Consider the following 16,110-nt stretch of genomic DNA (forward strand, 5'->3'; position numbering starts at 1 on the left):
ACTGCACTTACATATTCTGTGCTACACAAAGATGTATTAAGTATTATGCTAGACCCTGACATCGAGATGTCTCCACCAATGCAGTGCACATCTGTGTTGCACGTTTAAACATGGAAATTTCATTTTTACAAAAAAAAGAGAGAGGGCCTGTATTGACTTTTTTTTTTCTCCTCTTGCTGTAGATATTTTTATCAAATTGATTTGTGATGTTCACTGTAGAGCACTCACTTACCGGCACAGGAGCAAACAAGGAAACTGAAGGAAAAGAAAATAGAGTAGTTGCCCATAAATAAATTGAAGGATATCAATGTGAATGACAAATACAACTCATTTTAATTTCTTAAGCCCTTGTAAAAAAAGTAGATATAGTCACTATGTTTATAAATGGAGAAACTGTTGGCTGATGTGTTTAAAGTAATAGGTGGTCTGTACCAGAGTCAGGACTGACTCCTCCCCAGTCTTCTGACAAAAGTTGAACAAGTATATATCAGAACTTTAAAGGTATGCTCGAGCAAGGGAAAATGAAAAGAAGCACCATCCTGAGATGCATCTTTAGCCACAAAAAATAGACTTCAGCATTCTGTTTCATTTTGTCCTGCAGGCATTGATGGACCAGCTGCTTTCCTGAAAACAGAAATGCAAGATTTGGGAACCAAGCTCCAAACTCTCTCTGCTGGATCTTCCAAAACAGAACACAATGCAGATCAGGAAAATGATAGAGAGGCTCTAACAGACCTAGCAGGCAAGCCAGACCTGCAAGAAATCTTACAGAAACGAGGTGAGAGTTAATAGTGGGCAAAGATCTTTTTCAAGGTTCTTCAACTTCTTATAATTTTTTTCAATAGCATTAAAAACAAAAAAAAAATATGGGGAATCACAAAATAAGTGTCTGTAGGATGTTACTTTTAAATGTAGAAATGCGGAACTGCAGTTTCTTCTCCTGATATTAATTGGAACATACCAGTTATGTTTTAAAGATGTATCAATATGCCATCTAATTTCTGGCCTTTCCCAGGAAGTTGGTGGCAAAGTATGGTTGGTGACTGCTATACTTCACGTTTTGCTAAAGTTCAGGATATTTTTATTCCAGATATATATCTGGATATGATGCTTGAATATTTTCACAACAGCAAAACCCTCTATAGCCAGTAGATGCTGTAATTTAGCTGTTTAGGAGACTAATAGGAAAGGTGTTCTTCCTGAGTCAGAGGCTGTCACAATCAATAGTTTTAGAGTTTTGTATTCAATAGTTATATCCCATTGAGTAGTTTCCCAGTGGAGTGTCCATCTCTGTCTGCCAAGTATCTTATGTTGCTGCCAGCACAGGAAACCTTTTTTTTTTTTGCATGCGGCCTAAGCACTTTGCAGCAAAATAATGGCTAGTGTTTAATATGGTACACAGCATGTTTTTATTTTGCAGACCCTGTCTCCCAGAAAGTTTACAGTACACGTTATGTATTCAGGTACTACCATATGTAGAAATACTTCCATTCGGTTGTCAGATGTAACAGCAGCTAGCCTATGGATAGCAACATTACACAAGAGTTAGGAAAGGAAGCAGGAGAGAATATCCAGAAACTTCAGGGGAAATCAGTGGAGGTAGACTATAAATAGTGAATTTTGAAACTGGCCAGAGTACTAGGGTTAACACCTTTCTCTTCTAAATGTGCTTTGGGAAGTTTACTGACAGGTTGTTAAGACTACATTTTTCTGTTTCATCTAAGAGAAAGAGCTTCTAGCAGTGCCCCTTCTATGCAGTGCTATGTTGGAGCTTTGTTATAATATTGGCTCACAGAAAATAATTCATCTTAGCAGACTAAGTGTGCTCATTTTCTACAGTGCTTCCTGTGCTTTTCCATTCTACAGCCAAATTAAATAATGGCATCACAGAACAAAATGATGTAGTTCCAAGTAGAAGGAAATGCCAGTGATGTGTACAGAAGCTCTTTATAAATGTCTTTATCCAGAGTTATTTTAGTTATATACCCACAGTCATCTCTGTGCTTAGATTAAATAAATAAGTCCTGGAACTACTCAGTCTGTGCTTCCATTTTAAAAATCAAATCATTAGTAGTATTCATGAGACCTGAGTTATTGCTACTGATGTCACAATAGGAGGGGCTCTTACTGAAAAATTATCATACTCCCTTTCAATGTGTATAAGACTAAGGGGAAATGGCAAAGGATGTAAACAGTACTGAGTCCAACTCACAGGATAGGTGTCAGTATATTGATCTGGATTTCCTTTTCTTTTTGTTCTTCAGACATGGGGGGCTATTTGCATGAAAATAGGCAAAAATTAATTGAATAACAGCATATGTTACATGATGTAATATGATGTAAAATATGTATTAATTAAAGCCTGACAGCTGCTTAATCATCTGTACAGTGACAGCTGCAAAATATCACTAGGGGTTTGAATTACAAGGCTCAGGGAGCAATATAGCACATGAAGAAAATCAGCAGCTGAAACAGAAATTAGTTAAAAGAGGGAGAGCAGAATAGCTATGCAAGAGTCATATATGAATTAGTGATGCCATGAACTCATGACACCTTTGTTCAGAGGTTACCTGCTTGATCCTGTATTCTGACAGGAATTTCAGGCAGTTTGAATTTTGATGAGGAAGACACAGAAGAGGAAGAAGCTAGTAAGAGACCAGCATCTCATTCGTCTCCTGACTCTGAGAGGCCTAGTTCTGCAACCAGTGAGAAATCTTTTGCAGTAAGTGTCTTGAAATCCATTTCTGACAAGAGCTGGGCACGTGCTTGATTTTTGTACTAACCCCTTGAGCACTGGGTTAAATATAGTAATTGCAACTACAGTAGTCATTAATCCCTGAAGGCAGAGGAAGGTCGTGGTTGTCGGGTTATCTGATTGAAGGACCATTGAGTTAAACACAAGACCTAGTGATGATCAAAGGAACAATGGTGGGTGGAGGAACCCAAGTAGCCTAATCAATGAAAATGGAAAGCACAATGAATCAGCTACTCCTATGACCCTCAAAGGAGACAGATTAGGCCATTGTCTCTGGTGCAAAATCCACCAAGATGACTCAGAGAAACTCTGAAATGCCATGCAAACTTAAGAGGGACTACTGCCTGAAGGTTTATTGGGGGATGCAAGGGTGAACAGAATTTTGGGATGGAACAGAGAATTCTGGGATTGGACAAAACTTTTAATATGGTGTTTAGGGGAAGAGACTCAAGGGAAAGGAAAGGGGTCAAGGTGGATCAGGGAGTAATAAGCATGGGAAAATAGAGAGTAAAGGGGGTAAAAGGCACCAGATGCATGTGAACAGCTGCAAGACAGTATGCTTGCCTGGCCAAGCCTTGTGCCTGATTACTTCAGCGTGTCCTACCACCTTCTAAAGCTCTGTTTCGAACTATTTCCTGTGTGAATGTGTTCTCCTGTGCATATTTGTGTGTGAGAGATACATACATACATAAACTGGCAAACTATATGCTGGACTACCCAGCGAGTTGGAAGAGACCAGCATCAGAAAGACCCAGGGTCTGAGCTAGTGACCAGATGAAGTGCTTAGGATTTGGGCATGGATGCTGGACAGCCTTAAAAGTCCATGAGGTGACTGTGTGTATGTTGTGCTGCACTAGTGGGTGAGTAGTACAGGAGGTCTGGGTGTTAGCTACTTGGGAGACTGGGCCGTGGGTGCCAGCTGGTGGAGATATCGGGTGGGAGGTGCTGGAGGTGGGAGGGGTGAGAGCCACTAGTGAATTTCAAGTCTCTGGGTGTGTGTCTCTGTGTGTATTCCCTCAGACTTCCTAGTGGCTGTACCTGGGAATGGGGATAAACCACCACCTCATCTCCAAGGCCCAGTAAGGGAGGAATCTCCTAGCTTCTACAATCCGTAGGACTCAGCTACCTCTAAGAAAAAAATTACTTTAATGACCTATACCAGTTTTCCATTAGAATTCCAGTTCCTTTGGTGACCATCACTTGTATCCTGACTGTACGCATTGTTCTAAGGTTCTTCCAGAATTTAGCTGAGATGGTTCCACTGTCAGCTTACGTTTCTGCTGCTGTTCTGAACTACCATCTCAGTGCTCATTTCAGTCAAAAAAATCCCAACCTGTCTTACTGCAGCATCCATCAGTCCAGTTTGTCACGCTGCCTTATTTCCCACGGAGTGTCTGAAGTTCTCAAAGCGGAGAGGCTCTATGCTTAGAATATTTACAGTGTCTCATCCCATTTTTGCCTTCCTAGCAATTCACTCATCTCTAGTTAATGGGTACTTCCCCTGCACTCCCTAGGGATAGTTTTTCCTTAAAGTAAAAGCCTTCAGCCACTTTCCTCAGATAAATACAGGTGGTGTCTTGTTTGACTTCCCTTTCCCAAATAACTTCTTGAGACATGAGATCTTCGGTTTCAACAGGCCTTTCTTTTCTTGGGGAATACCAGAGCCTCCGATCTGATATTAATTTGCTAATATGATGGTTCTTCCCACAGGAAACAGGTGCTTCCTGTAGTTCATCCCCTCAGGCAGATGCACAGCTGGGAGAAGTAGAGAACTTGGAGGATTTTGCGTTACGCCCTGCACCCCGTGGTATTACAGTCAAGTGTCGAATCACTAGAGATAAGAAGGGAATGGACCGGGGCCTCTTCCCTACTTATTACATGCATCTGGAAAGGGATGACAACAGAAAGGTACTGGAAGCAGAACACAGTATCTTGGCTATTGTACTCCTACCACAGAACATTTTTGGTGTAAGGGAGAGCTTCTGGTAAGAAACCAGAAGCTGAGGAGACCCAGTATGCAAATGGAGGATACCTTATATTTGGCCAAGGCACTAAGGAGGGAATTGGCAGGTTTAAAAGCCATAATACAATGCAAGCTGAAATTTAAGAAGTATAAAAATATCATGGATAAAGGAGAGCGGGGAGACTGAGCTGCTCCAGAAGAAAAGGAGGGAAGACTAGAAAAGACAGTTGCATTAAATCTAGACTACTAAGTGATTGGAGGAATAGGATTTCAGGGATTTTCACTTGTGGAAGAGATCAAAATTGTGGAGACAGTAATAACAGCACAGAACAAAAAGGGGAGAAGGCTATGGGAAATTGAGTGATAACAGTTTGGATAGTAATGCCTAGCAATGTCTCTGCATTCTTGCAAAACTCCAGTCTTGATCAAAGTTTTGTATTTCCAGACATTCCTTCTTGCAGGGAGAAAACGAAAAAAGAGCAAAACATCCAATTACCTCATATCAGTTGACCCAACTGATTTATCCCGGGAAGGGGAAAGCTTCATTGGAAAACTCAGGTGAGAACCACTGACAGGTGGACAGGAGAGATTGGATTTTCATTTTAGTCGAGCTGGAGTTATGAATAGCAATCTGATATCAGTTCAGAGAGGACGTACTTGCATTGTCCATTCAGAGAGAATGAACTCGCATCATCCTGCTTAATGTAATCTGTATTCACCTGGGTTGCCAACCTTTCTTCAGCATTACCATTCACCATGGCAGTTCAGAGAAGGAATTCTGGCTTGATGCTTTTCCAGGGAAGGTTACAGGCTCAGCTCACCATAGACACTTTGCAGAAGCTCCTTACTGAGCTGGCAATAGGAAGATTCAGATGGCAGGAGGTGTGTGTTTTCACTGTGCTGTACAAATACCTTCAGAAGATGACAAAACTTCTGTTGATGCCTCTCTCTTTCTCTGTCTTTCCATAATCTGACATTAGGTCAAACCTCATGGGAACTAAGTTTACAGTCTATGACCATGGAGTTAGCCCAGTCAAGGCACGAAGTGTAGTGGAAAAGGCTGATATGAGACAGGAGCTTGCAGCTATTTGTTATGTAAGTAGTGCCTCTTCCCTTTTGCCCCTTCCTTTTTTTGTTGCCTGGTTGCTGAGGAAACAGGGCTTACAAAGTCATGCTGCCTGGCAGCCTCCCCCACTTAACTTTGGAACCAACTGAACGATTTCAACCAGACACAGCAAGGGCAGAGGCCTCAAAGATAAGTTCTTACAAGTTCAATGAAAAAAAAAATAATAAAAATCAATGCCAGGGAGGGAGAGAGACCCAAACTAACATCCTGATGACCTTGTTACCTGGCCCATCATTTGACATGTGGCCAGTCAGCACATCCTTTGCATGGAGCCAGCCACAGCATGAACTGCCTCTTGCTCAGCTGGTACCTGGTGGACAATAAGAAGGAACTGGGAGTACCCTGTGAAGTAGAGTTATTTTTTGCAGAACCAAAGGCAACCAAAATGGTGGGTAGCAAGCGCTGATATTATTTCAGTAGCAGCTTGTTGGTAAGGGCAAACCATGGACAGGGCAAACCATGATTCGCTAGCTCTGTCCTAGAGATGTTGTCTTCTTCTGGTCTTGTGGATCACCTTGTTCTAAGCTTCAGAGTGAAGAGCCACTTGTGGCCACTCCAGAATTACGTGAGGGTTATCATTTCACATTGTTTCATATTCCAGTCCTAAAGTTTAAAATGAGTACAGCAGATAATATAAAGTTAGCTATTCAGATTTCTGAATTTTTATCTACAAGAAGTTCATAAAATTTATATATAAAAGAAATCATATCTCATATGTGCCCCTAGATTTTCTGAACTGAAATAACAAAGGTTGCAACTCCAAAGACCTTTGTTCTGTGACTGCAAAATGCACTAGCATGTTAGGAGAAGCTGTATGACTTCTATCAGTCAATTCAGTATTTCTAAAAGATTCTGGCATTTTAATTGGTCTTTGGGAATTGTAAAGGTTATCACTGACATTGTTAGCAAATGCTTTAAATGGAGCCTTGGATTTTGGTTGGCACTATTAAATGGATGGTTTGAGAATGCCAGGACGTTTTTCCTTTGCTTTTTATACTCAATCACTTGGAGCAGTCTCCTGCAGCACTCTGGAAAAATCTGCTTAAGACTGAAGCTTGGACAAATGCTGAATACTTTGCCTTCTAGGTCTGTTCTTAATCATTTATAAAAAGAATATGATTTGAGAGAACATTGTAGGTAAGCTCTTAAACACAAATAGCAGTACCTAAAGAAGAATGTAATTTGTCAGGAACATTTTAGCCTAAATGGTAATATGTAGATAACACGGACCCAGGTCAAAGATACTTGCCCTTTATCATACTTACGGCTCATTCACTAGCAAGATTTTTAGCACATTTTTGCCTCAGATGTAAAAGCTTATGCCTGGAAATTGCACTTATCTGAGTTTGTTATAAATGTTTCATTAGGATAACAAATGTGCTCTAAATTAGGTAATACTATGTATGTCTTTTAACGCAGTTCTCAAAATGGGAATGAAAGCTATTCTCAGTGATTAAACACAGTTGCAGTTAGATAACTGCTACTGCAGTTGTAGCTAGCAAATCTCCAAAAACCAATATAAATGTGGATTCGAGTTCAGTTTTACTCTCTCCTTCTTTGAGATGGAGTAGCTCATTTACTGAAAAGAATGTCTTTCCATGTCTTTCAGGAAACCAATGTATTAGGATTCAAGGGTCCCAGAAAAATGTCTGTGATCATTCCAGGAATGAATATGAATCATAAGCGAATTCCAATCCATCCACGAAATGTGAGTTATGGAGTTTGGTCATGTTACAGGTTGGAGAAAAAGCTTAAAACTTTCTCGTAGAGGTCTGGGTGTTACTAACAATCACGGTTTTTAGAGCAAGATTGTTAATACCCAGGACTTCAGCAAGTCTCATGGAGAGTAAATACAATGTAGCTTAAAGGTGTTGATTAATTCGTTCTTGCCATTTAGCTAACGTGTAGCCTTCTGCATAGTGTTTGTATCCTTACTTGTCCTTTGGTCAGCTTAAATATTATTTTCTTAGCTATTGCAATGGCTAGTGTCTGTTGTTGCTGTTGCACCTACAACCCCTCCTCGTGGGTGGGACCCTGTTATTCTGAGAGTTGAACACAGAACCAACTTGCTTCTCCCAGGAGCTTACATTCTTAGCCAGTATATGAATTACAACAGATAGATAATAAATAGATAAGGTGGTATTCTGGGGTAGCAGCAAGAGAGTAAATACAATTTTGATCAGAATGTTGTCAGTCTCTTTGTAGGAATCACAAAAAAGGAGGATTCTTTAAGGAGAAAGTGGGATGAGAAGAATGGAGTTTTCTGATGACTGTTCAGTGAGGATTTCTCATACATATGGGGGGTGTAATAGCTAAAAGCTTACAGAACCGTATCTGAAGATATATTAAGGTGTATGATGAAAATTCTTCAGTTCCCTTAATGTGGGTTTTATGTTTGGTGTGATAGAAGACCAAAATGCAGAAAGAACAAGTGCTGGCTGAAAGTCATGATCGGTGTTTTAAGCTAGAAAATGGTATTTGCAGCCACGTTGTGAGTAGATATGAGCAGGATAAGAGTGTTTGTTAAAGCCAGAGAAAAAAACCTTCACAAGTGGAAATTCAGAGTTATGAGAGCCTGGAAAAGAGGTTTAATTTTATGAATGGGCAGGGAAATAGTATCTGGAGGTGGAAATTTATTCATCATCTTCCAATTGCTGTTCCCATCTGCCCCATCAGTACAGTAATGATTCCATGCCCTGCCTTTATTTTTCTACCCTATTTTCCCAACTGTTTTCCTAGCAGGCAAGTGTACTGACAGTGGACAAGGCTGAAACACAAAGCTGTTCTGAAAAGTTGGTGAAGCTTTCAGGGTAGCAGTTTGACTCTGGTTTTGTCTTCCTTCTCTGTAGCGTGGTGTCTCCAATTAAGCAATAGAGCCCCCACTTTAAAGGAGTTAAAAATGCATCTAAATGCACTTTGTTGGTGCCAATTCTCAAAGTTCTTTTTGGATCTTTTAAAAAGTAAATAAAGATAAAACATAAAGATATAAAGTAACTAGTTTTAACTGAATGGTAAGTTTTATTTAGGTTATCCTCAAAAGTCCACTATCATATCTGTATACAATACTAAACAGTCGCTATAGCTCTATCAGTCAGACCTCCACAATAGGTTGGTTTTTGATCATTTTTTCCCATTAAATAACTCCAATTTGGATTATTTTTCTTGGGAGTTTTAGCATTATTACAGTTATATATTTTAATTATTCAGTTATTTCAATTATATATTATTTCAGTTTGGATTTTATTTGTTGCAGAAGTTTTAAAATTAAATTGTGTCATGTTTCCCTCACTACTATTTGCAGCTCCTTGTAAACCATTCTATCTGTCAAATTTAATGTGCTGTTTTACCTCCTTTTTGTATCTTTTTATTTTTATTTCTCTCTGTTTTTCGTATTGTGCGTCACTTATTAGACCCAATAGGATGACATTTAACCTACTTACAGCATACTTGCAGCCCGCTGCAGACTTTGGGCTTTCTACTGAAGGACCCCAGGGCCTGGTACTGCGCAGTTAATTGTAGATTATTTTATTTTTTTTAGAAAGTTTAGAATGTTGTAAGTGGAAGTTGGATCCAACAGGATCAGAGAAAGCTTATGAGACTCAGAAAGGATTCCTGCTAGCAGGATGGCAGTCATCTGTGGCCCATGAATTGTGGCTTTTCCTGTACACACATTTCCTTCTCTCTCACTCATTTTTCTTGTTTGGGTGGAAATATAGTGATAGCTTATTGAGTGGAAAGGAATGCTTGGGCTGGGAATGCATGAAGCATCTTCCTGGTACTTGCAGGAAATTTTCAGTAGGACTGAGTTTAAGTGCTGTCGTGTTTCATTAAAAGGGGAATGACCTTCAAGTGACAGGGTGCACATACACGAGAGGCAGTACTTGAAAGCAAAGCCATTCCAAATCTGATTAATATATTTCTTTCTTCTGAACAGGAACACGAGAGTCTGCTGTCAAAATGGCAAACCAAAAATTTAGAGAACCTCATTGAGTTGCACAACAAGGCTCCAGTCTGGAATGATGATACTCAATCCTATGTTTTGAATTTCCATGGGAGAGTCACTCAGGCCTCAGTGAAGAATTTCCAAATTGTCCATGACAATGACCGTAAGAGTCTGGTGGAGATTGTGTGGGGCTTATTTGAACGGGGAGAACCCAATTTATTTCATGAGGTTTGGGAGGAATAGGACACTTTTCCTGGAGAAGGGAGGCTGGGTGAAGGAATTCAGCTCAGGATTACTGGGGACTTCTCTTCTGTAAAGAAAATTTTATAAGGCCTCCCTTTTTCTCGGGTGGGTTCAGAGACTGCTGTCAAAGCTGCAGCAAAAGAAGGGGCAAATGCAAGCTTCCTGAGGGGAAAGAAAAGGACTAATATGGCACCTTCAGCCCAGTAAAAGAGTGGTTTAAGCTTTGGTTCTGAGAAGAAATGTAATCTCTAGAATAACACAGGCACTCTAGAGAACAGATTTCAAGGCCAGTCTGGTGAGAAAGTATGGATACACCAACCACCCATATTTGGCATGTGGTTTTTTGTTTGTGGTTGTGGGTTGGTTTTTTTTTTCTTTGCTTTACTGTGAAATTGTTTGTCTCTGAATCTTTCTTTTCTCCCCAGCTGACTACATTGTGATGCAGTTTGGTCGCGTAGCAGAAGATGTGTTCACTCTGGACTATAATTATCCTCTCTGTGCTCTTCAGGCCTTTGCTATTGGACTCTCCAGCTTTGATAGTAAATTGGCCTGTGAATGAGAGACAACAGACTTGAAACATGGAACTCACTCCCATCCCTGCACCTTGTTGTAAGAGTTCCAGATGGATTAATGAAAAGCACATTGGGGATGGAAAGGAACTGGAGGACAGATTTCTGCAGGCTTATTAGAAACCAAATATGAGGCCTCAGAGCATTATGGTAGTTGACAGTAGACCATCTGAGGAGACTGTCCCAAGACTAAGCAGTCTCTGTATGTATTGTGGAAGAACAAAGAATATAGGTGATGTTTTTATCATCAGTGTTGATTCTGCTTTCAGAATCCTTCTAACAGATGCTACATGAGAGCAAGCTAAGGAATGTAGCCCAACTGGAACCCCTTGCAGCTGGGATTAGAAAAATAATGGTTTAGTGGTTCATATACCTTGGAACTTCCACAGTGCCGCTGGAGGTGATGCTACTGATATGATCAGGAACTCTTGAGTTCCTGATCAGATGAACTCAGAAAAAAGGAGCACAATTATCGGCATGTATTCTCTTTTACCCTGTGTCGCATTTTGCTGTCTGTTACAATGGTCAGACACAGAAGGATTCAGGCTATGGCTCTGTGCAGCCATAGGTAATGTTCAACAAATACAGAGGTGGAACGAGACATTGGCTCTAATAAAAAAACTTTTCTCTTACTTTGTGGGATGATTCTCTCTTAGGGCTGATAGTCCAGTTCCCTTTCATTATTCTAATTGCTCCATATCCTGTGACGGTCTTTTTACCAAATAAAGAACAATCAAATCTCAAATGCTCCCTTTTTAGTTGGTGATATTATACCCATTGCAGTTTCTGTTAATCTTAACCATGTGAAAAATGAAACTGAATAGATGATAGAATGCGGCTGAATTTGGCAGAAGGTAGTATTGTAACAATATACAATATTCCTGAAAAGCAGTGTTCTGATTGATTGAATCTAGACTCTAAGATGATCAGATATATTTTTAATTTGTCCATTTTTTGTAAAATTTGCTAAGTTTTTAGGAATAAGTTAGTGATGTGACTGATTTCATTGTTTTTAATGTGAGATTATCTCAAGTCATGACATATTAAAGTAGATTTTATAGAAATAATTTTAACCTGACTAGCAGAAGGAGTTACCTCAAAAGGAGACTACAGGTATTTTTGAAGGCGTCAGTAAGATTAAAAAAATTAATAAATATATCAGGGGCTTTGCAACATGTCCTTCCAGTGTTCCATTTTGAATGCTGGATGTACAATATACAGACTGTAGGTCACAGCTCCTTGATTCATATGGCCTTGATTCGTCAGAGTGAATTGCTGTATACTGTGACATGTAAACCTCGTAGTGCACACAACTGCTGTGTACTAAAGCAGAGAACAGTTACTATCTTGCCTGTTTCATGGCTGTTATGCATTTTCTTGATGATCCTGGAAAACTCTTTCTTTTGAGACAAGAATAGGTGTTCTCCAGCTTTGGATATTGTCTCTGTTTCAAGAGCCAGATTTATTGCTTTTGGTCTCTGGAGTCTTTGCAGTGGTAGGTATCACTTAGTCTTAAAAAAAAAATAAAGGAAAAAAAATTATGATGATAACGTGTAAACTCTGTATTTAACTGTAAATTATGAATTGATACTGAGAACTCCAGCTCGTGTATCTCTCAGATGCCCATTCTGCATTAGCTGGAGCCATTGTCTTGAGATGATCTCATCAGCAGAGCAGTCAGCAAAGAGACCTTGAATCGTGGATCTCTTTTGTGCCTTCATGTACTTCCTGCTCATCAGGCTGGGGACAAGACCTGTTTTCCAGTTGTGCTCTTTGGAGCTCTTGGCTGATGGCTCTGCATTCCTTCTACCCATCCAGAAAAACTAAAGTCAGTTTGTTGCCTGTCAGATTATTTTTTCTGACTAGTACTGTGTGAAAGAAACTGCCTTATGTTAGTTTGGGGTAACCTGAAGGTAGATGGCTAATTTCCAATTCAAGATGATTTTCTCTGTGCTCAGAAGGCCACGGTAGCATCCCTTTACTCACCCTTTCAGTTAGGCTGGTCACCACTGGCCCTTCAATCTATTTGTTGACATCAAATGATCAAAGCAGGGTCAGGGCCTCTGGGTCTCAGTCAAATTATGCAGACAGATGAACTGATTAAGTGCTCTTTTATCAGATACTGTTTTACATGAGTTGTATTTATAACTCTTATATCTAAATGAAAATAAACTAATTTATATATTAAAAAAAAATCCTTAATTCTAAATGAGGGGGGGGGTTGTAGGATTTTGCTGTCATTCGTGGGTGTTCTTTGTTTCTCCTGTACTAGATACTGCAATACTACTTCAGTTTTTTTCCTGTCGTATCTCATATCTCTTTTCAGTCTCCCTTTTCCTTTTTAATTCTCAATTCTCTTCCTTTGTGCTGTTTTTTTTTTCATACGCTTTTCTAAGTTTGGGAATAAATGTAAGGGTAGTCTCTCTAACACTCTTTTTTTTTTTTTCCCCATCAGCAGGTCTTCCTGTATTGGTTCCCATTTGATTCTCTCTTCAAGCTAGTTGCACTTCTCTGCCCCATGTTTTTAATATTTCTCTCAGTCTCCAATTAGGGCTTTTGAGATGGTTCCTTATGCATTTTCCTACTGTCCATCTGAACACATTCTACTGTTGAAATACAATGCCATATATTTCTGAATGAAGAACTGAAATAATACAAGGCTAAGATGAAAAAACCAAGTTGAAGTGGTTATTTTTTCCTATTTCCGCTGGGAGATGTATGAACCTCAGTATGAGGAGATATGGTGGTTCTGGCAATCAGAAACTGACACAGCCCTCAGTGTGCAGGCCTTATTCTTCATGCTGGCTGCTTATCACTTCTTCGTTTTCCACTATTGCCATCTGAGCCAGACTGGGGTTAGTTGGGAGAGAAAACTGATCAGGAAATACTACTGGATATTTGTTCTTAGTACAGTAGTATTAGTTGCATACATGCAAATGTAACATTCTTGAAATCCCAAAGATATCTTAAAGAAGGAAGGATATTAAACTGTTAAATATGAATCCTAAAGGCAAACCTAGAAGACTAAAACAGCTCCCAGGCTGCTATAAGCTCCTTGGCTCACAGATGTATAAGACAGTGAATAGTTTATTGCTCTTTTACAGCTCAGTCCCATTCTCGTTGGTTTTGTTGTTTAATTTGGTAGAGTAGGACAGAGGCTTTTGTTACTGTTGGCATAATAATTATATTATACTTTACTTAGTGTGCTCCTCTATTTGCTAGCATTAACAGCTCTGTAAATCTCTCAGTTGACATCGTATTAGGTTTTGTGTCCCTTCTACAGAAGGTAAGCAAAACCTTCCCCAGGATTTACAGGCCAAGAGCTAAGAGTTTGTGCAAAGTCTTGTGAAACTGGACTATGGACAGGTTCCTTCTTTGAGAGAGTCAGGAATCTCATCTCTGCCACAGTGTCAACTGTTGTACATAACTGCAGCTTGAACTACTACAGCTGGGAACTACTACAGCTGAAACCTAGAATGAAGACGCTTGAGGTATCGTAGGACCGAGGGATTTGGCCCAGAATATAGTTATGAAGATGAGTGGAAAAGCAGCGCTGGTGTGAAGCTTCCTGACTACAGGGAACACAGCCTGCTACAGCTGTGAAGTGGTAAGAATTGAAAGCCCTGCCATGAAAGAAGGCAGAGATGCTGTACACACTGTTACTCTTGTATCTCAAACTGTAGAGTCTAAGACTGTTTTTGTCTTCTCACTCCATCCCTTAACATGTTCTATATGGAATTATTCTTTCCATGCTGGAAGCTGGAAGTCGCTTCTTTGGTCCCAAAATGGTCCAGAAGCAAACATAACCAAAATGCGTTAAGGTATAGGCTATTGTAACTGTAAACCACTCAGGTAATTAAACATTTAATTTAAAGAACACATAAATGGTTGAATGTATTCTAGAGGATGGAATTAGTGATCATTTAGTTTGATTAAATTAACATTTCCAAACAAGGCAAACCATTGCACTGTCTACAACAAAACAGCCTAAAATTATGAAGAAAACAAAGGATTGATTTTTTTTTTAAATGTTTAATTGAATTGAACACTTTATTATATATATAAATCCCATGGGATAGGGCTCTGGAAGGTAGGGGGGCTCATGAGAGCTGGTTGATATTCAAACATCACTTTCTCCAAGCTCAGGATCGGTGCATCCCTAAGAGCAAGAAATCAGGCAAGGGAAGCAGGAGACCTGCATGGTTGAGCAGGGAGCTTCTGAAAAAGCTCAAGTGGGAGAAGGAAGTTTACAGTGCACAGAAGAAGGGACTGACCGCTTGGGAAGGTTACAAGAATGCCATTAGAGTACGCAGGGATGAAATGAGGAAAGCCAAGGCCTCCTTGGAATTAAAATTGGCAAGGGATTCCAAAGGCAACAAGAAGGGTTTTTTCAAGTATATTGGAGGCAAAAGGCAAACTAGAGAAAATGGGGGCCCACTGTTGAATGAGACGGGTGTCATGGTGACGGAGGATGCAGAGAAGGCGGAGTTGCTAAATGCCTTCTTTGCTTCAGTCTTTTCTGCTCAGGCCAGCCGTCAGGAGTCCCAGACTTTGGAGGAAACAGAGAAAGTCTGGACAAAGGAAGACTTTCCCTTGGTCGAGGAAGACCAAGTTAAGGAGCAGTTAAGTAAACTGGGTACCCACAAGTCCATGGGTCCTGGTGGGATGCACCCACGAGTGCTGAGGGAGCTGGCAGAAGTCATTGCTGGGCCACTCTCCGTCATCTTCGAAAGGTCCTGGAGAACAGGTGAGGTGCCTGAGGACTGGAGGAAAGCCAGTGTCATCCTAATCTTCAAAAAGGGCAAGAAGGAGGACCTGGGAAACTACAGGCCGGTCAGTCTCACCTCCATCACTGGAAAGATGATGGAACGACTCGTTCTGGGCATCATCTCAAAGCATATGGAGGAAAAGAAAGCTATCAGAAGTAGTCAACACGGATTCACCATGGGGAAGTCATGTCTGACTAACCTGATAGCCTTCTATGATGGCATGACTGGATGGATGAGTGGAGGGAGGTGGATGTTGTCTACTTTGACTTCAGCAAGGCTATTGACACAGTCTCCCACAGCATCCTCATAGGTAAGCTTAGGAAGTGTGGGTTAGATGAACAGACAGTGAGGTGGGTTGAAAACTGGCTGAAAGACAGAGCTCAGACGGATGTTATTAGTGGCACAGAGTCCAGTTGGAAGTCCATAACTAGTGGTGTTCCCCAGGGGTCAGTACTGGGTCCGGTCCTCTTCCAATACCTTCATCAATGACCTGGATGAAGGGATGGAGTGTACCCTCAGCAAGTTTGCTGGTGATACAAAACCGGGAGGGGTGGCTGACACACCAGAAGGCTGTGCCGCCATAGAGTGAGACCTGGACAGGCTGGAGAGTTGGGCAAAGAGGAACCTGATGAAATTCAACAAAGGCAAGTGTAGGGTGTTGCACCTGGGGAGGAATAACGCCCTGCACCCATACAGGTTGGGGGCTGACCTTTTGGAGAGAACCTCTGAGGAGAAAGACCTA

General features: G+C 40.5%; 1 protein-coding gene across 1 annotated transcript in view; it reads left to right on the top strand.

Moving 5' to 3' along the window:
• The window catches only part of TULP3 (TUB like protein 3), a 30,387-nt gene extending 17,120 nt beyond the window's left edge, over nucleotides 1-13,267 (top strand). Inside the window, exons 4-11 of the mRNA XM_074144222.1 lie at nucleotides 602-778; nucleotides 2,595-2,722; nucleotides 4,466-4,663; nucleotides 5,164-5,276; nucleotides 5,699-5,813; nucleotides 7,454-7,552; nucleotides 9,779-9,950; nucleotides 10,456-13,267. Of these exons, the coding sequence (XP_074000323.1) occupies nucleotides 602-778; nucleotides 2,595-2,722; nucleotides 4,466-4,663; nucleotides 5,164-5,276; nucleotides 5,699-5,813; nucleotides 7,454-7,552; nucleotides 9,779-9,950; nucleotides 10,456-10,589 (1,136 nt within the window). The 3' untranslated portion in view covers nucleotides 10,590-13,267. The remainder of the gene's footprint in view (nucleotides 1-601; nucleotides 779-2,594; nucleotides 2,723-4,465; nucleotides 4,664-5,163; nucleotides 5,277-5,698; nucleotides 5,814-7,453; nucleotides 7,553-9,778; nucleotides 9,951-10,455) is intronic.
• The last annotated feature ends 2,843 nt before the right edge of the window (nucleotides 13,268-16,110 follow it).

This window comes from Numenius arquata, chromosome 1 (genome assembly GCF_964106895.1).
Source record: "Numenius arquata chromosome 1, bNumArq3.hap1.1, whole genome shotgun sequence".
Lineage (NCBI taxonomy): Eukaryota > Metazoa > Chordata > Aves > Charadriiformes > Scolopacidae > Numenius > Numenius arquata.